The sequence below is a fragment of the Camelus bactrianus genome, chromosome 12 (genome assembly GCF_048773025.1).
Source record: "Camelus bactrianus isolate YW-2024 breed Bactrian camel chromosome 12, ASM4877302v1, whole genome shotgun sequence".
Taxonomy (NCBI): domain Eukaryota; kingdom Metazoa; phylum Chordata; class Mammalia; order Artiodactyla; family Camelidae; genus Camelus; species Camelus bactrianus.
Genome location: NC_133550.1, coordinates 39,133,455 through 39,155,197, shown reverse-complemented (window position 1 = coordinate 39,155,197; position 21,743 = coordinate 39,133,455). Strand labels below are relative to the sequence as shown.

General features: G+C 34.0%; 1 protein-coding gene across 6 annotated transcripts in view; it reads left to right on the top strand.

The window, feature by feature from the left end:
- VEZT (vezatin, adherens junctions transmembrane protein) overlaps positions 1 to 21,743 on the top strand; it is a 63,053-nt gene that overhangs the window by 8,901 nt on the left and 32,409 nt on the right. For 4 of the 6 annotated variants that reach the window (XM_010962747.3, XM_010962744.3, XM_010962743.3 and 1 more), the window contains exons 2-5: positions 10,642 to 10,773; positions 13,827 to 13,913; positions 18,749 to 18,924; positions 20,830 to 21,105. In XM_010962747.3, the coding sequence (XP_010961049.1) occupies positions 10,642 to 10,773; positions 13,827 to 13,913; positions 18,749 to 18,924; positions 20,830 to 21,105 (671 nt within the window). Of the gene's footprint in view, positions 1 to 10,641; positions 10,774 to 13,235; positions 13,309 to 13,826; positions 13,914 to 18,748; positions 18,925 to 20,829; positions 21,106 to 21,743 lie in introns of those variants that run through there. The other 2 variants (XM_045522423.2, XM_045522422.2) reach the window with 1 other exon arrangement.

Genomic DNA, 21,743 nt, shown 5'->3' with positions numbered 1-21,743 from the left:
TTCCCAGAAGCAAATCATGCCTTAAGGATTTAGGAGAAAAGGCCCAAAGCTCAGTGTACTCCACAAGGGTATGCTGTTAGTGTGCTGACTTCATTGCCTCTGGATTTTTAGGGTATTGCTTATATAGTTATTGTTGTTATTCCCACTACAGGAGATCAAAATGCCCATTAGTCTTATTTGAAATAATATATTTGAGGATGTCCTTTATTTTTAAATCCACATTGTAATTTATTCACTGACAGTCTGACTAACTATATCTTACTGTTAGGATTTTGCTGACAGATCTACAGTTGTTACTCATCTCTAACACCTTTATTAAAGTGGATTTTCTACTTCAGTATGTATCTTGCCATGTTCTTTTGGTTTTACATTTCCTTATAGAATCTCCCTGATTGTAGGGAATAATGAATCATTTTGAGAGAAAGGTCTCCCCTTTATCTCCTAACAGAACCATAAATTCTGTCTGCACATATTTTATTATTATTATATGGGACAAAGGAAAAAAGAAAATAAGTTTGGATAGCCAATATCCAGACCTCATTTTAATGTTATTTACTGCATGTTCTTCTCACACCCAACATTTTGCCAATGTGTTTAACCTGGCTCTAATTTTTTTTCTAAAGCATTTGAAAAATGATAGTTTTCCTTCCTCACCTTGCTTCTGTTCTGCATTCAGTAAGTGCCCAATATATGCCAGCTGATAAACCAGATATTGAATAAGAGTAAGGGTAGCATCAGAACTAGAGAGGGCTCAGTCAAGATTACTATCTTCTCTTTCCTTGGTTAAAACCAAGTCCCTGTTGCTCTTTACTTTTAGTCAGTTGAGCCTATAAGCTGTGTGAGTAAATCTTCTCCCTTTGCATCTCTTCATCTTTCTTTTAATGGATATGTTTTGTTTTGGACTAGATACTGTTGTACTTAAGTACATTTGTCCTATCATATAGAAAAAATGTAAAGTTAATCCTTTAAAAACTTTTTGTTGTTCATAACATTTCATGGAAGATTAATTGCATAGGATGAATTACTGTTGGGAATTATCAGAAGCCTACAGCCAGGAAAATTTATGAATATATATCTTATCTGCTGCTGGTTTAAAAAAAAACCTAAGTAAACAAAAATATTAAGTAATATTCTCTAATGGCATTTTTAAAGCCCCACTCTCCCTATTACTACTTCTGCAGTTACGAAGTAATACTGAGTGGCACTGAAGAAATTGAATGTTCAGATTTTTTCAGAGTTGCTTCTGATAGGAAAATGCTTAGTAATAATGAAGACACACCCTCCAGTTCAGTGGCCATTTTGTAGTGTAGTCCTGGAGAAACAAGTGAAAACCATCAAAACAAGAAGTATACAAATCAAAAGAATATGGTCAAGAGACAGTAAAATTTTCGTTTAGGTCAATTGGAGAAAATAGAACTATGCTATCTGTGAGTAGGTTAATTAGTTGGACCAGTTTTTATGGACCCTTTTAGCTTACTAATCTTTTTATAATTCTATGATTAGATTTCTGCTTTGCTGTTATTGGGGAAGCAATAAGTATATTAGCCATTTCTTACTTTCTGTATTCTGATGCATTTAACAACCTGGGGCCTAGCTGATCCTAGAGGGATTGCCCCTCTCAGATTTCTAAGAGATAGTAAACTACTCACTTGGCTACTATCTACCTGCCTAATTATCCCAGGGTCAGGTACCAGACCCTACCAGGGGCAGCCCCTGTGCTCCAGAGCCTGCTGAAATCATCCATCTAGCCAGTCTTAAGCCTCTTTACCTTTTCTTGCCCATTCCCCTCCTCTCCCACCTGACTGACCCTGGTGCTGTCGTATGTGCCCTCCCCGAGGCATGGCCTACTCCCTTCTCTTGGGATCTGTGATTGTAACAAACTATCTTTCCAACGGCAGTTGTCTCCTGATCTATTGGCCTCACCAAACCTGTGAGTTCAGGTAAGACCTATATTTTAAAATAGTAAGACAAACTTGAGAGAGAAGTCTTACTTGTTCCTTTCAGATCTCCTTTTCTCTTCGGCAATTTTGTGTTACAGTTAAGCGTGGGCTTTGGACTCAGACCAGCTAGGTTCACATTCTGCTGGGTGACCTTGGATGAGTTACTTATCCTCCGTATACCCCAATTTTCTTTTAAAATGGGACTAGTAATAATAATACCTCTTAAGTTTGTTGTTAGGAGTAAAGGAAGTATTATAAAATACGCTTAACTTAATGCCTATATAAGCAACTCAACAAATCTTAACTATTTTTACTATTACTCTTATTATTTTCCAGCTTTGGCTTTACCTTTTTCTAAAATATTTATCTCTCTTAGGGCCCTCTTCTAACACCATGTATTTTCTCTAGCTGATCTCATCTACTTCATATGTTTCCACACCTATATGCTACCTTATAGGTTTGCCACCATATCTATTTGCTAAAAACTTAAATCTGTACATTCAGACTAGGCCACCTTCCTAATCTCCAAATATTTTAGGTCCAAGTTACTCACATTTGAATATCTCACAGGCACCTCTAACTCATTGCTTCCCTCTTCAGACTGGTTCCTTTGCCACTATTTTATATTTCAGTAAATGGTACCATCTAATTGTTCAAACCAGAAATCTAAGAGTGATCTTGGCCCCTCCATTGCCAACCACTTTCAATCATAAATGGATACTAAATTTGGGGGCAAGAATTCACAAACTAAAGAATGTTTATTACATTTTTGGAGAAGGAGTAGAAATCAAGGTAGAAAAAGAAGGGCTTTTGTATTTTATATCTTTTTGTACTGTTGGAATTCTTAGTTAAAAAATAGCAAAGCATTAAAAAAAAAAGTCCCATGAAGTTGAGCAATTGAACTTAGTTTCTTTTTATGGGTAAAACTAAGTTAACTTTTTCTTGCATATCCCGAGAGAGAAGTTAATGGTAGAATACTACTGTAACTCTAGTGCCTGACATATAGTAGATGCTCAAAAAAATACTTGGTTCATGATAGATAAACAAATGATGATTGCCATTTGAACTTCTCTTTTTCTAGATTTTTCCAGGGAATGCTGTTAGCACTTAATCATTGACATCTAGAAGACAGAGCAAATAGTTGGTGAGGAACCAGAATCAGAATTTGACCAGTAGTTCTTGCAGACTACAAATTGCTTTTCTTAAAGGATATGCAGCTCTTCTGAGAGCAGCTTTTCTGGGAAAGAGAAGCAGGGTGCCCAGAGGGTACATCAGGATTAGTGCAAAAAGAGCATCTAGGAGTCTGCTGGCTGTTTCTCAGCCTGATGCAGGTGATTGCTTGTCAGGGCCTATAGCATTGATGGAGGTGTGCCAGTAGCCAAAGGAACCACTTCCTACCTAGTAAGATGCCATTTGTGGAAGATGCTAAACTTATTTAGATGTCTAACTTTCCTAGTTAGTGTGTCCCAGTTAGTCAGATATATGATTTGTTTCTTATGTTGAGACCCCACTGCTGGGCTACTTATTTTTTGTGAATTTTTTCAATCTGTGATTCCTTATACCCTGAAACAGGGTCTCTCAAACCTCAGCACTGTTGACAGTTTGAATTGGATAACTCTTTGTGGGACTCATCCTATGCGTTGTAGGATATTGAATAGCATCCCTGACCTCTACTCACTAGATGCCAGTAACACTCCTCCCCTCCTTAGTTACAACCACCAAAAATGTCTTCAGATATTGCCAAATGTCGGAGTTGGGGGGTGGGGGCAAAACTCTACTTTGAGAACTACTGCTGTATAGGAACATACCGGTTGTTTTTGGTTTTTGTTTTTCTAAGTTGAATAAACTTACTTTTTTCCCAGATTAAAAACATGTCTAAATATGGCTCTAAAAATCACATATTTGAGCATTATTTATTCCACAAACTTCATATTAGTTTTTGGAAAGTAAATATAAGTAATTGACTTTGACAGGAAATTAGCCATTTATTTGTACCTCCGCCAAGACTGGTAACTTGAAATCTTGTTGCTAGAGGGTACCTCTGACATTTGTTGTTTTTGGTGGAAGTATTGAGTGGCTTGGGCATTGTTCCAGGAAGTTTGCAAATCCAAATATTTGTCCAGTGTTATCTGAATATTTTTAATAAATTCACTAAATATCGTGTAACAGGTTATACTAGTTGATGCTTATGTGATTAACTCACAAGTTCATTTAAAGATGTTACTAAGTTAACATTTGCTTTTTGTCATATTTTGTCATAGGTATTAAAAGTACCACTACCATTTTACAGAAGTTTGTAAAGACTTGAGTGTTCTAAAGTTTAATAAACTTACCTTTTTCCCAGAGTAAAATAATAATAAGTTAAATTTTTCCAATTTTACATTTTTCTGTTGTAGTATTTGCTTAAATCTTTTATACCAGACTCTAAGAAAATCTAGCATCTGATTTCTTTTAGCCTTTTATATACATAAAAAGAGAGAGTAATACAATGAAATTTCCATGTACCCATCACCCAGCTTCAGCTTGAGCAGCTGTTAACATTTTGTCAAACTGTCTCCTCTGTTCCTCTCCCACCCCTACCTTTCTTCTTGGAGTATTTCATAGCTAATTGCAGATATTACCTAATTTCACCTGTAATGCTTCAATATGCATCTCTAATAGGTAAGTACTTTATCTTTTTTTTTTTTAAAAGCTAACTCCAATACAATTATCTAGTAACATTAATAATATTTCCCTGATATAATACTTAGTCTGTGTTTGGATTTCCTTGAGTATCTCAAAAATGTCTTCTTACAATTGTTCAAACCAGGATCCTAACAAAGTCCATACATCACATTTGGGTGATATGTCCCTTTAGTCTTTAGCAGTTTTCCCCACCTCCTCCACCCTTATTATACCATTTATTTGTTGAAGAAACTGGGTAATTTGATCTGTTGAACTTCCATATTCTGGATTTGGCTGGTTGTGTAGGCTAAGATAGCATTTGAGTAGGTACGAAATTCTGTATTTTAACATACTGCTTTTTTATCTTGTTTCCCAACAAACATCGTGAGTTTTGTTTTTACCACCTGCACAAGTTTAAGAACCCCCATATCATTCTTATCTCGTACTTAAGGAAGCTGAGACCAAGAGAGATTTTCCTGAAATGTAGCAGCTTACTTGGAAAATATCAGGTCACTTAGTATTTTCCTAGGTACTATTGACTGTTGAAAGCTGGGTGTACCATGGTTTTCTCAGATGTATCATAGTATGAAACTTTTAGCAAAGACCTCACCTGTTTTGATTTCTCCTCTGTGCCTAGATATTGCCTGCCACAAAGAGGATGTTTAATTAGTATTTATTATTGAATGAGTTGCCTAATTCTGCCAGATTTGGCCTATTCTTCCCTCTCTGAACTAGAACCTGGACTTGCTCTGTCTATAAGCGTTTAAAGCAGTTTAGAAGAGAGAACCTAATAATAAGAGCATTTTACCCCCAACTCCATTTCTGCACTAGCCTATCTTACTTTTTAAATGCAAACCAGCAGTAATGATACTGGCACTTCTACAGAATGCACCATAAATCATGCAGAAAGTAAACAATGCATTAAGTGACTGGTTCAGACTTTATGTATCCATTAGTGTGGGATCTGATATGTAGTTGTTTTTTTTTAACAGTGCTTGTTCAGCAAAAATATTGGGATTTTTGTCTAGTTTTGCTTATTTTTCTTATAAAATTATGTTTCAGCCATCAGAATAGTCTTAGCACAACCAAAGACTTATGGCATTTTTTCATTTAGCAAAACTCTTTCTGGTGCTATGATGTGTATTTTCTGTCTGCTAAAATTTACAGGAATAGTGAACCACAAGGATTTCCTGAGGAGAAGCTCCCACATGCTGTGTCTGGGGTTTCTCATATTTCTTTTGGCAGCAGTAATATTCTGCAGTACTACAAAATTATAGTTTGAGTCCAGTGCTAATAATTTCTCTTCAAGAAAACAACTTACCTGAAAACTTCGTGGTTCTATTTTGCTTGAACTGGGGGAAAATGTTGTAATAGAGAAAATTACTTATCACCACCTACTCTACCTTACGCTCCATAAAAAACAATCCCTTTCTAAAACTGTCAAACTATAATACTACTCATTATATGAAACATAGAAATTTCTGTTATTAATTTTTAAGCCTAACTGCTCAAAACCTCTGTATATAGTGGTTAAGGCTGTTGCAATAGGGAGCCTCACCTTGCTGTTAAAAAAAAAAATTTATATCGGGTGATCAGACACTATTTGCCTCTTTCATTCTCATCTATCATTCATATACAAAATGTGCAAAACTCACAATATGGTCTCATACTGCACTTTAAAATTAACCTTTTGAAATTATCACTTGTTGAATTTAATATGGCTATTCTTTCGTAATAGAATTCTCTGAAAAAAGTATTAAAATACTCCTCCCTTTCCAACTACATATCTGTTTAAGGCCTGATTTTCTTTATATATACTTCATACAAAACAATAATTGCAACAGATTCGATGCAGTAGCAGATATAAGAATCCAGCAACCTCCTGTTAAGCCAGACATTAAGAAATTGGCAAAAATGTAAAACAATTCACTCTTTTCAATACATTTCTTTCATTGTGGAAAATTTTCTTTCACTGAAAATATGTCATTTACATTAATATTATAGTAAGTCTGTTGTTATTTTAAGTAAGTTAATATTTTAATTTTTTTTACTTTAATTTCTGATATGAATATCATTAGACATGCACATAAACAAAAGCTCTTTGGGACTTTCAATAATTTTTAAGACCATAAAGGGGTCTTGAGACCCAAAAAATTTGAGAACCACTGGACATGATTTGGTTTTCTAAGATCTTTCAAATAGTACACAGGTTATTTGGCAGTTTCACAGAAAAAGTGATAATTTTATCCTCCAAACATTTTTTTAAATAATGTAAAATAACTACTAAAAATTCCTTTGCATTCTTAAAAATTGCTCATGTTCTACAAGGTCAATCTTGGTTAGTTCATCTTGGCTAATGTTCAGTTTGTTAACCAAGGGACGGTTGTTTTTCATTTGTGTGTTATCATTAGTTAAATTTTAAATTTTCTTTTGGTTCAAAGGTGATTGAATTATAAAAGGAGAAATAAATGCTACAACTCAGAATACTAACATAAACATAATGAATAGAGCTTTAGTGTTAATATAGTCTGAGTTTGTATGTTAAAAAGTGACATGATTTGCATTAACAGCCAAAAAAAGAAAAGTGCAAACATGAAATATGATGATAACTAGAATTAACATTTTACTGGACCTGTAGTACCTTCATCTGCAGTCTCCAAAGGTGGTCTAGTCTGAAATGTTGCTGAATAGTTACATAAAGTCATGAAACAAAGCACAGTGATGGCCTTGGCAAGACAGAATTTTCCAGAACTGTTAAACAGTGCTTTCTAGGCTGAAAGTAATAAATTCTGTTACTAAAGATGGGGACGAAACCAGAACTGCTAAGGCATCATTCATAGATGTATAGCACAAATGGATATGCCTCACCTTTGACCAGAAGTTTGTGAAACTAGCCAAAAAGTTAATGAGAAGGGTTTTTTTTTGTTTATTTGTTTAGGGTTTTTTTATGTTCAAAAATATTTAATTCACTTCAAAATGTCATACTAATTATGGTGGTTTCTGTGCACTTCTAAAGCTTTAGTCATTTAGCTCCAGTACATTACTAAAATAATATATTAATTTATGTTTGGAAAAAAGGCAGAGTAAGCTACAGGTAGAATTACTGTATCAAATGACACTGTTGGACATTATCAGTAGTATACAAGGTAAACAATTAATGCTGCTATTTTGTGAAATAACAAGTGTTCCAGATTATAGTGATCCAAACTGAGTGTGTATGCTTTTAGTTGATGTGGAGAACGTATAGGGAGAACAAAGTATTCATTGTATCTCTTCTGTTTAATCACTTAAAAAAATCTGTTACAGATATTCCATTTTGTTATTTTGTGAGCTGTGACAGACTGGAAAAGGAAGGGACATTGGGGTCAGTGCTCACATGGTGTCGGCTAAGTGTGCTGTAAGAAAGGGCATTACAATTTGAATAAAAAAGAAGTTTGGCCCCATCCCCACCCTGCAAGCCTCTTCCAGAGAACAGTTAGCAGTCAAGAGTGTGCCTCATGATCTTAAACTGAGTCGAGTCAACAAACGTAAGGCAGTTGGAACAGATTTGTACTGTGCCTATTTTTATACAGCTGGTGAAAGAAGAATGGTTTTTACTTTTTTAAATGGTTGGTGAATATATCAAAAGAATGGTATTTTGTGACATGTGAAAACTATAAGAAGTTCAGTATTTCCATAAATAAGGTTTTATTGGAACATAACCACATTCATTGGTCTTTGTCTTGTCTGTAGCTGCTTTCACACTACAACAGCAGAGGTGATCAGTTGCGACAGAGACCATATGGCCTACAAAGCCTGAAATGTTTGCTATCTGGCCTTCTACAGAAAAAGCTGAATTAGAGTAACTCCACTTTGATCCATCTTATTTATTATTCTTCCCCATGGGAGTTCATTTGAAGAAAGGGTTCTATTGCCTTAAAAACAAGTTTTGTTTTGTTTTGTTTTTAAAGTATGTAAACTTTTCAAAAGGTCAGCCCAAAAGAGCTAGCATTCTTGTTCTTTTGCCACTCTGGGGCCAGAGCAGGGTGGGGTTCACAGTTCAGTTTGAAAATACAGATTGAGTAATTGAACGTAATATTTGAAGGTACATTATGAGTGTAAAAAATTAACCATTTGTGCCACCAGAGATTTTAAGTCTGATGATAGGGTAAGAAACATGTTTTTCCTCCTTAATTTTTTAATTTTTTGCATATTTTTCTCAAAGGAGAGATTAAACATAGCTTAAAAGGAAGGCATTTGACTCATCTTCCTGTTCTCTTAAATTGATAGCCAGTAAATTGCTGCCAGTTCAGCAAATCCCCACTTTAACTCGTTTTTCCAAACTCAGATATATTCCCTAAAATTATTGCCTCTCCTGTTAGCAACCAATGCATTCCTGTAATTGTTAATTTGCTTCGTGTCTCTGTACTAATCCATATTATAAGCTTCTTTAGTGTCTTCCTCTCTAGACACAGGAGGGACTGTAATTTTAGGTAATACAGCATATTTCAGCATTGGCTTTGGAGTCAGACCTATCCTGCTTTACCTAACTGAGTGAATGTTTCCTCATCTATGAAATGGGAATAACAATAGTAATGAGGATGGTAATAATAATACTTCTAGAGTTTGTTGTGAACCTTAAATTAGGTGATGTGTGTAAAATGCTTAGTTGAGCTTTTGCCACGTAGCACTATATCATCTTTGTGGCCGTTGTTGTTTTGGTGTTGGTTGTTATTGTATTTCTAATGTCTGACTTAGGTCTTTTTTAAGTATTAAATATCTGCTTGAATGGAATCAAGGTTTATTTTATACATGTTACCAATTTTGTGCTTTAGAGAAGATTAAAAGGTAAAATAAAATTTGCTTTTATCCAGAAAGAGTTGTCCCATGGAGTTACATCCAATAGTGATGATAATGATATTTCTGTTTGATAGAGTTAGGGTAATTTTGGTATTTTGCTTTTCTGTGTGTGTGTGTTTTTGTTTTGTTTTGGTCTATTCCAAAACCTGTGCTCTTTCCACATGGCTTATATAAAGTTGAAGTATAAATTGAGTGCTTACTGTGTGCCAGGGACCGTTCCAGATGTTTTATATTGATTTAGTTCTCATAAGAACCCTATGAACTAGGTGATGTTTATTTTTCCTATTTTTAGATGAGATAGCTGAAGCATAGAAAGATTATACATTGCCATGGGTTACCAAGATAGTAAGAAGCAGAGTTGGTATTTGAACCCATAGCCTGGCTCCAGAGTCTGTGTTCTTAACCTATCTAAACTGTCTCTTATTTGCCATATGCTTATATGTAAGTTTATTTTAGGTCACTTTATTGGTGTTTTAAGTTTGTTTACAGTACTGGCATATGATAAACAATACATATTTGTCCTTGAATTAATTAATCAATATGATAGTATGGTAAAATTATAATTGATACAGTATGATCATTGCTAATTCTTCTTGGCTTCAAGTGATAACTGTTTGTCACTGTAGGTCCTCTTCTGAGTTACATTTAGCCAGGATTGGCTATTTTGATCTATTCCAGCAAAATCTTGACAAATTGCTTAACAAGTCTATTTATATTCTTAAATTCACTTTTTCTGTCTGGTACCCATCAAAAAATATTTGTTTTATTTAATTTTTTCTTTTTTTGGTTACTCTATTGAATTGTTTGTTGATTTTTTTTTTTAACGTTAAGTGGCATTGTGACAGACAATTCAGTACTTTAGAGAAGAAGCCTTAAATTTAGAATTTGAGCGTACTTGTCATGATTTGAATTTGGCCTCTAAAACTTTTGAAATACCGTGGATCCTTGAAACATACCAGGGTTAGGGGCACCAACACTTGCTCAGCTGAAAATCCACAAATAACCTTATAGTCGGCCCTCCCTATTCTCAGTTCCCCTTCTGGGAATTCAACTAACCTTCACCCTTTAGTGCTGTAGTACACATTTTTTTTTAAATCTGCATAAAGGTGTACCCCTGCAATTCAGATCCATGTTGTTCACTGGTCAGCTGTAAATTTCAAATGATCTTGAAATTTACTTTATTTTATATCTCTTTCAGAATTCTCCACTTTACCAGTACTTACAGGATCTGGGACACACAGACTTTGAAATATGTTCTTCTCTGTCACCAAAACCAGAGAAATGCACAGTGACAGAGGGACAACAGCCTCCCGCAAGAGCCCTGCCAAAGGTAAGAAGGCACACTCATTCTCCATGACTCAATCTTTTGTTTCCTGATTTTTTAAACTGCATTTACCCTTATCCTTGCAAAAAAACACCTTGTTAGCACCTCCATGTCTTTCCCTACACTGGTAAGACATGTTTTTATTTCATCAGTAGTACAAAACTGTTTAGATAAACATGAATAATTGTTATTTTGGGCTATCTCATGGGTAATTCATATAATGAATTGAAATGAATGTTATTGAGGATTGAAATATATTATATATTTAAATATGTAAGTTATCTGGAGGGAACCAGAAAAATAAACTAAAAGCTTAATGAGAATCTAACTATAGGGCTCCTATATTAACTAGAATTCTTTTTCTTTAAATTTTTTTTTCCAACAATACAAATTATAAGAAAGCCAGTTAATATTTCATAGACAATTTCAAGGATCTATGATGGAGTGGGAATATGTAGCTTAGTTTCTGAAGCCCTTTATATCTGTGGTATCATATATTTCATACAGTAGATATGTCATAGTTGATGGACAGCATTTTGAGGCTGAAATACTAGAAGAAATAACCATTAATTATGTTCTGTAAAATGCATTCACTGGATTCATTTATGTTCTGTTAGCTGTATTTACTAAAATAAGAAAATGTTATAGTACATTTCAGGAATTAGAAAAGGAATTCTAATTCAACAGAAAACAATATAACCCGATTACTTCATTTCTTGAGAATTCTAGTTTAATCAATGTTTTATTATAAGACTCAATTATAACAAAATGAGACTTTCAGAGTTTTCAATTAGTCATTTATTCTGTGTGATAGAGAGGTAAGGATCTTTCCTTCTGTTCTCTTTAGGAAAAAAACTAAAATGTGATGTGGCAAGTTGGGCCCTATTGCAACAGCACAGTAAACACCAGAGAAATGTTTTTTAACTAACACCCACAAGATGGGAGTTAGAGGAGTGAGAGCTTGCAGGGACCAGAACTAGTTTTCCTTGTCGTCTGTACTTAAACCCTTTCTTCTTGCTCTTTTCAAATAAGAATGTTCCTGGGAAAAGTTTTGGAAGCAAAACCTAAAGATATATCTAAAAGATTATTTATAGATTAAAACTTAGATTTGAGATTACTTGGCAACAAAAGACAAAGAATGAGCCAAGTGATAATACTGGGGCAGGAGCTGGATGTTGACCTCTTTGTGTGTGTGTGTGTTTGTGTGCACAAACTTGGGTTTTGTAAGTATTTAATCCTCTTATGACAGGTGTTTTTACTTGTAGATGTTGTTAATTTATAAATAAATAAAATGAGAGTTTAAAATTCATCCTCTCAGAAATTGAGGAACAATAAAAAGCTAGCAAGAGGGTGTTTTTCAAAATTACCATATGTTTGGAAAGTTTATTTAGTCTTCATAGTACACATTTCAAGTACGAGCATATTTTTCTAAAATGGAGGTTTTCAAAATCGGGGCAGCTAAATTTTAGAAAGACTTTGTTGTTCCTTCTCAGTGATATATTAGAATTGCCCCCCAAATTCTGTTCAAGCTGTGAAGTACCAGTTATTTTTTTGGAAAGCAAATTTTCTGTATCAGTTCATGATGAAACAGTCGTTAGTATTAATCACCCTTTTTAACTTAAAAAAATGTGATTGTTAAATAATTGTTGGGTAGTCTGTATTGGTATTCTCACCATGAATAATAGTTCTCTGAATATTTTTCTGGTTTCTTTTTCTTTGATTATTCTTAAACGTTCCTTTCATCAAATTCAGTCTTCCTGGCTTGGTCTGTTTTCTCTGAGTGATCTCATCTACTTTCTTGTCCTTATTGGCTACTTTTGTCCATTCTCCACTTTCACTGAGTTCCAGATGCTTGTTAGACATTTCTATCTGCCTGCATCCAGAAAACTCGGATTCAACATGTCTAAAACAGAGCTATTTTCCTCAGAATCTCTGAGACAAAAACCAAAATATTCTTTCTCTGTTCCTAAATTACCACCCTCTCAAAATTATCTTAGTTTCTTGTCACTCCCACATTGATTTGGTTGCTAAGTGATTTATTGACTTACCTTTTTTGTTTCTAAAATCTAATCCTTACTCATTACCATTTTTGCTACCTTAGTTCAAGCCTTTATCATTATTTAGCTGGACTATTATATATCCTCCTAATCATGCTCCTTGGCTACACTCATTCCCTGCTAGTACAGCCTCCACACTGTTGGCAGTTATTTTTCTAAAGTGCTGATTTTTATTGTTTCACTTCCATATATAAAAACCTTTGGTGACTCCTCACAGTCTATAGGTAAAGTCTAACTTATCATTAAGACCAAAGTACCTATCTCAGTGCACCTCTTTCACTTCAGTGCTATTCCCTTCTTCCCTTGGGTCTTAGTAGCTGTCCCAAACTATGCCACCATCCCCACAGCATGTGTTTTCATGGCTCTCTCCTTTATGTGTATTCATCTTTGTTCCCATGACCCTTTTTTTAGTACCTTGGATATAGTAGTCACTCAGTGAATGCAAACTCCATTTACTGGCCTGCTCAGGAAATGGGCTATTAAGGTAAATTGAAGTTTTGATTGATTCAATATATAACTTTTATTTCAATATGACAGTTTTTCTAAAATTGATTGAAATACCTTTCTGCCTTAGTACTGTTGAATGAAATAAATATTCTTCATATTTGAGAATCTGGAGCAGTTGGTTTTGAAGTACATACCATCATCCTGTTGACATAGATAGTATATAGTGTACCTAAGATAAATGGGCTGCATCACAGTGACTTTGATTGCGCTTTAAAAATCAGGTTTCCAGGTCTCACCCAAACTTACTGAATATGAATTTAGTTTGGGGGCCCAGAAATATGTTTCTAACTAAAATCTCTAGGTGATTCTGATGTGCAAGTAAATTTGGGATCTAATAAGGAGGCTGAGACATACTGGCAAAGCATATAACCTAGATGATTTTTTCCTTCCTTTTTCTGGTAAAAATTATGATTAATTAGAAGTAAATTATTTGAAGTTTTTCTGCTGTTTAGATGTGGTTTAATAATCCTATACTATGTCATTCATCTCCTTCAGCAAGGCATCCTGTTAAAAGTGGCTGAGACCATCAAAAGTTGGATTTTGTCTCAGTGCAATAAGAATGATGACTTACTTCACAAATTGGTAAGTGTTCATTTTACTGTTTTTCACTTTTCAGGGCTGTTTTGCTACTGATTTGGGCGGTGATTGCTTTTGATTAGAAATTCTGGGCTGATCTCCAAAAGGAAACTGTCAGCTTTATGAAGTGTTAAAGTTTGTTTGTATCACCTTAAAAAGAAAAAAAAAGGAAAGAGAAGGAAATTCTTCAATAATTGGGGATCTCTGAAATTGAACTCATTAGTATTGTCTCATAGGTCTCCTTAGAGGTTATTAGCCATTTAGAATAGGGTATTCTGGTACTTATTAAAACCCTGTTTGTTAGATTACTCATTTCCTGCTGCCAGCTTCCTCCATTGATAGATACTCCTCTCAGAGAGGAAGGGAATAGATATACTAGTGGGATCTTCTCCCTTTTCATTAGGAACTTGACTGTCTCTGTCACACAGCCTATGATTACAAAGTTTCGGCAAAATCAAAAGTGGTTCCTCTGTAATTTATTTATCGTTAAACTACTATTCTCTGACAACTTCATATATAAAATTTAGTCTCCTTGGACTGGTAAATCACAGACTTTCCTAAAGGCTTGCTTGATTTCTGAGCTCTAAGAGGAAGTACTTGAACCTTTTTACATCTTAACAATACAAAATGTAGGTAGTATAGCTAAAAGATTAAAGTTATGAAATTTTCATGGCTCTCACAAGTAAGCAGGTTTCAGGATCTTCTGCTGGCCTATGACCTTAAGATGATAATTATCATTCTTGTAAATTATCATTTGTAAAGAGATGTTTACAAAGTGCTTTCACATTTTGATTTGGTAATCTAAACATTATTTGAGGTTTAGTGTATTTACCAGTGGGAAAGCCTAAGGTTCTGGCAATTCAGTTTGGTTAAGAATACTCATTAAGTGAATTGTTCAAGAATGTTCAGCCAGAAGGTGATAGAGTCAGAATTTGAACTCAGCACTCCCAGTTTCAAAGCCCAGACTCTTTCCATTATAACCCACTATGTCTCTAGCTTGAGTAGTATTATGTTTTGACTAAAATTACTTTTTTAGCAATCTGTATGGATAAGTTCTCTGTTCAGGGTTTCATCTTGGTAGGTGTGTTGAGAAGGTCAGTAAAGTCTCTTGTCATCTACATAGAATATCATCTCTATCCAGGTGGAGCCATCCTCATTCTTCAGTGATACTAGGACTGTGGTAAGGTATATGGATCCATATACATTTTTCTGTGGTTTAATCATAGTCTGCATAGTCATGATCTTTTCATTCTTGGTTCTTTGTCACTGGCCACTTGTTTCATGTCATGTTTCACTGTAAAGTGCCAGCTTCTATATGCATCCCACTTTGTACCTATATTATGGAGAATTATAAAAAATACATATCTAAGAAATAGTTTACTAGTAATGGAACAAGGAATTACCCAGTTTGCTTCTGACATGAGATTTGTTTTCTTTCCCCTTGATTATGAAATATTTAAAATTTTGTTAGCTATACAGATCCTCTTTCCTTTTATAAAGATACTGACAATTGCTCCACGATAACTGAACATTTTATGATTGTTCGTTTTGATTACGGTAGTACTTTTCTTCTTAAAGATTAAAAAAAAATTCCTTTATCCAACTGTGATAATAGTATTATTGGCACTTTTTAAGCACTTTTTAGCCTCTAACGTTCTTTCACACATGTTATCTCATTTGATCCTCAACAGCTTTATTAAATAGAACTATATATTAAAAAATATATAAGATCGTTGAAGTATATTGACATATGCATAAGTTCTCTTCTCCATCCCTGGGGGCTGGAAATAAATAATAATCTCTTTATTCTTTAACTGTACTTCTCCTATTCTTTTTGTTCCATCCAGGCAGAAATCTTCCGAAGTTATCTTCTCATGCCATATCTCTGTTTAGATCCTAAAAAATCCCCGCTATCCATCAAATCAAGTCCAATTCATCACTTTGACATGAGTCTGTATAATTTGGCCCTAATCTACCTTTCCAGCTTTATACACCAATATATTCATCAGACCAACACAGCCTTCCTTTTCCTTTATTTCTTACCTATTTTCTTTGTCTATATTTGTGCTATTATACTATGGAATTCTTTCCACTTTTCTATTATTGGAATCTTTTCAATAAGCAGTACTAGCCCTTCCTCAAGACCGTTATCAGAAACGTCAGCCTACTGGATCTCTTTTTTCCTACAATAACTTTGTAATAATTATCTATGCTATGTTCTGTAAGTTTTTACTTTATGTGTGCTTTTCTCGGTTGTATTTTTAATTATTTTGTATGTACTAACAGCTAACACTTACATAGTGCTTACTGTGCACCAGATATTCTTAGTATTTTACAAATACTGACTTATTTAATCCTTGCAACAACCCTGTGAAGTGGGTACTATTACTGTCTTCATTTTGCAGATGAAGAAACTGGGACAGAAAGGTTATTAACTTGCTTAACTTTTGGAGCCAACATACAAACCTAGGTACTAAGTCTTGACACAAACTTGTTGAGGGTGAGCCAAAGTTCACATAGTATACCTTCCCCCAGCACAGAGCACCCATGCTATTAATAGTACCTCGAATCATACTGGTTTTGGGGAGGCATTATCCCAGTTTTACAACAGGTCTGATGCCAAAGAATGGTGTTGAAGAAAGTGAGTACCTGTTGAAGCAGCATGTCCATAAGAGAGTCTCTGAAGAGGGGACAGCTCCCATTCTATGTTAATAGTTCCCCCCTCTCTATCAGCCTTAACCTTCATTTAGTTAAGCTTCTTTAAACTTACCCATATAAAAGATCTGGTTTCAAGATTTTGTAGCAAAAGTTTGATTTTAAATACTTATATTTGAATATGGCTGTGTCTGATTGGGGAATCCAAACCAAATTATAAGGCCAATATGTGAAGATTTATTTTAAAGATTACTTGGAAAGCTACCATACTCCACCTCCTGCCCTCCTGGCCCCCCACTGCCCACCTGCTGTCGATACCCTCAGTCCACTTCCCCCCTCCCCACCCCCAACAGTAGTATCAAGTGAGTTGTGCTGTTCTCTCTTAATGAAAGTGGGGTGGAACGTCAAAAAATTAAGTAGTTCCTAGTGTTAGAATTGTAAGAGAGACGAGGCAGTAGTTCCAATATGAAGCATGAAAGTGCTGCAGAGGTATGTATGTAGGGTATGTCAGTAAATGGTAAGAAAAAAAAACCCCAGGCTAAAATTAAGATCAACATTCCATTGAGAAGCTTTTTCTCTTTTCTTTTCTTTTTCTTTTTCTTTTTCTTTTTCTTTTTTTCTTTTCTTTCTTTTCTCTTTTCTTTTCTTTTCTTTTTTCTTTTCTTCTTTCTTCCTTCCTTCCCTCCTTCCTTCCTTCCTTCCTTCCTTCCTTCCTTCCTTCCTTTCTTCTTTAGAAATATATCCAAATAGACCTAATATTAAAAATATTCTTCTCCTTCTTTAAAAGTGATGTATAACCCATGATCAAGGGGCTATGTACTCAGTTTGATATAAGGATCTCTGCATTCCTGCTTAAGCCTTCATTATGATCAACTAGGGCTGGAGTCTGGTGCGGGAATGATAAAGAGCAAACCTGCTGCTTTCAAACCCTAGACCTAATTGGTTTTACTTTAATTGCTAAAGGCCTTGTCCATTAAAAGTTCTCTTTATTTTTATCATGCAATAGGATCATTCTATTCCAAAATTTAACACAACATAAAATGTTAATTTTTCTGATAGAGGAGACTATATTCTTCAGCTATCAAAGACTTTGGTTTGAAATCAGAATTCTAGAAAGTTACTTAATCTCTTTGAGCTTCAGTTTTCTCTATAGAATGGACAGGAGGGTGATAATGTGCATCACATTATCTGTGATACTGTGAGAATTAACTTATCTGCCCTAATGTTGCTACCTCATCTCTCACCTCTCTACCATGTACACTCTACACAAAACTAATATTGGTGGCTTGTAGGTCCCCAGACTAGAAGAGGCTTGCTTTTATTCTGTCTCATCCCATTCTTCCAGGTCTTTCATTTGGTCAGTTCTTGTTTATCCTTTAATACTTAGCTTAGGTATCACCTCTTACTTTCTCTGACTTTGTTGCAAGTTTTGGTCCTTCTGTGCCATTTTCATAATAACCTACTTATACCTCATCGCACTTCTTTGCACTTGATATTGTAACTGCTTACTTTTTGGTCCTCTCCATTAAACTATGAACACTTTAAGAGTAAAGACTTGTATGTCTTATTCATTTCGTGTGTGTGTTCTTGGTGTTGAGCATGTTGCCTTGTATGTATAAGGTATTCCTTGATAGATGGATAAAAGGAAAAGAGGGAGAAATAAATGAGCTGATACATGTGAAAGCATTTTGTAAACTATAAAGTGCTATGCACACATTAGTGTCATTTTGTATTATATTCCTTAATGATATATTTTAATATCCGAATGTCCATTTTTAGAAAGCCTTGATCTTGCTGATGTAATTCTTAGATATTGACTATATCATTACAGTATCCAGGGACAGCATCTTCTGTTACAGAATTATATTTTCCATATTGTTTTCAACAATTTAATTAATTAAGCTTAACTCAACAGGTTTATTAATCTGTAATTACTTCATATCTCTTTAAAAAACATATATTTCACTTCCAGTGGCTCAGTAATGTCTGCCTCAGTCTTTATTGTTTCACATTTACAGTGAAAATAAAACCCCATACATCATACTGAAAATAGATTATTGCTTCCTCTTCTTGGAGTCTATAATGAAAATAAACACCTCTAATTTTATTAGCACGGTAGGAGCTTAGTATTTAATACAAAATTATGCTGTGTATTAATACTTCTCTTCCTGTCTTTTAATGGCAAGGATACTGGATTCCGACTCGACTCACTACATACCATCCTGCAACAGGAAGTCCTGTTACAAGAGGATGTGGAGCTGATTGAGCTGCTTGATCCCGGTATCCTGTGTGCAGGGCAGCCTCAACAACAGGAAAATGGACACCTTCCAACACTTTGCTCCCTGGCAACCCCTAATATTTGGTACTGTCCAGAAAATGTTTATCCTTTGCTTACATATAGAGTATTAGCAGAGGAAATCTATCATCATGCTCTCTATTGTAAAGGCATTATAAACATTTTAGCATTGTAATTAATGTAATGATATGCCAGAGGCTACAAAAAAAAAAGGTAACTTTCTAAAGTAAATACTATTAAAAGTGAAACTAGAAAAAAAAATCCAATTTGATTATTATATACTTTCAACTCAGTATAATTAGGTCTGTGTTTAACAACCTAACAAGTAGGTGTAACATTTGCCAAAAAGATTCTCTCTTGCCCACATACCTTACATACACTTGTGCATGAAGTCCTAGCCAGTTCTTTATGTTTCTTTACAATTAAGAGATTATATCATAATCACATTGTGGAGATACCAAGGACAGGATAGGACATGGAGGTAAACAGTTGATTCCTGCTTTGTTGGCTGAGAAGAGCTCATAGGGAACTTAGGCAATTCAGACTATCATAAAACTTGTCAACTACTTGCAGTATTTGGGGCTAATACAGAAGTCTCAGACCATAATTTTAAAAAAAAAAAAGTATACATATATATATATACACACACATACACACACACACACACAAAACTGTTAATATCCTTTTCCTATTAAAGTAGGAATTTATTAAATGAACTAAATTATTGCTTGAACTGTTCAAGGTATACAGCAGTAAATTCATTTGCCTCAGTGTTCTGAATTTATCTATCTTTCCTGTCACATTGACATGCTTCATATTGTAGCAAGTAGCAAAATAATCATGTTTTCTAAATATATAGTCACTCAGATATCATGATGAAGTAAAGCATCATATCCTTTAAAAATTTAAGAACTTTAAGGAGTTGCTAGAAGGAACCATTGGTTTTAAGAGTTTTACAACTTTACTTTCAAGTTTCCTTTAGCCATAAATGTAATTAAGCAACTATGAGGCCTATAAATACTTTTAGACTTTGCCATCAATACAGAAAAGTATATGAAGAGATTTTGCTTTATGATATTAGCATTATCATCTAACAGTAAAGGATCCCAAGGGAAATTAGGGCAGACAAATACTTATTAAGAAGCATTCCTACATGTGATTTTCTTTATAGTTTGACCATAACTGTCTTCAGGTATTATTGATGTTGTTTTTCAGATATCCTCAGATACAGCTCCCCTATATTTACCTCTTTTATATATATATACACACACATACATATACATACATACATTTTCATCAAAGCCTTCATTGCTTGAAAGTTATATTTTAGTCTGTAGATTGGTAATTGACCTAAATTTTAAAAATTTCATACATATTTTTATTTCAGTTAAACAGTATAAAAGAACAAAGCTTGTTTATATTATAGTCTGCAGTAAGTATGTATACTCAATTAGATTACTTTATTCAAAATAATTATTAAGTGTATATTATTTCTAATTAGAAAAATGTGTCTATTTTCTTGAGAATAGTATGTTTTTGCACAAAAAAAGTCTGATTTTAGGGAAAAGAACTTCATAACATCTTCAAATATTGGAGTATTTTAATATTAAAAATTAGGGGAAATTAAAGATTTTTTTACTTTTATATTTGTAAAATTGGATTTTAAAATCTATAATTTATTTTTAGGTTAAAGAGGACATATCTTTAAAACAAAAAGTTTTTTCAGAAGACATATATCTATGTCCTTTACCTAAACTTACTAGTTTAGATTTTATTACCTAAGCACCATTGTCTAGTTGCCAGATATTTTTTAACTGTTTCACATTGCTTTCTAAAATGTCATATTTTTAAAGTCATACTTTATAAAGAAGCTAGCATTTTATCTACTTTAGAAAACCTAAATTACTAACTAAAGTAACTCATCTTTCTCTAGACTGATGGATTATCATTTTCTTGGCTTCTCTGTTCTAGGGATATCTCAATGCTATTTGCCTTCATTAGTTTGCTCGTTGTGCTTCCCACTTGGTGGATTGTATCTTCCTGGCTGGTATGGGGAGTAATTCTGTTTGTTTATCTGATCATAAGAGTTTTGAGATTATGGAGGACAGCCAAACTACAAGTAACACTAAAAAAATACAGTGTCCGTTTGGGAGATATAGCAACAAATAGCCGAGCTTTTACTAATCTCGTGAGAAAAGCTTTACGTCTCATTCAAGAAACTGAAGTCATTTCCAGAGGATTTACACTGTGAGTTCATTTTTCATTTTATTTTTAAAATAATTCTTTTCCACTACATGGTTGAATTTGAATATTTATTGCCTATTTTAATTTCTGTGTTGAATTTACAGAAAAAAAGTAGATTTCTCTTTTATTAAAGCATTTATTAAAGTCTATTAACTGCTAAGTGAAGGAAAAAATACATTATATGCTGGATGTAATAAGTAGTATGCTTCTGCTAATCTACTTTGAGAAACCAAAGTGCTTTGAGAATCATGATTATTTCTGCGTAATACCACGTGATTATATGATATAATATATAGAGAGTCCTCACATATAATATACATATATAATAGAGAACCTTGAACTTAGGATGCAATAGTTATCCAATAAATGTTTGTTCCCTTTATTCCCTGTCAGATGCTCGCTTTACTCAGTTTAAATGATAAATGTATCTGACGTGAATTTATTTTGAAAAATCTTACCATGTATTAATAATACTCTTTTGGTAAATATTAACAGATATTATGGCACTGATACTCTCAGAATATCATGCAAATAATGATATTTCATATTCTCACAGGAAATTAAATATTCACTGGTATAACTGTTAAGTGTATTAAGCTACTGGATAGACAGGCTATTTATTCTATTAATAAAGGCAAAGT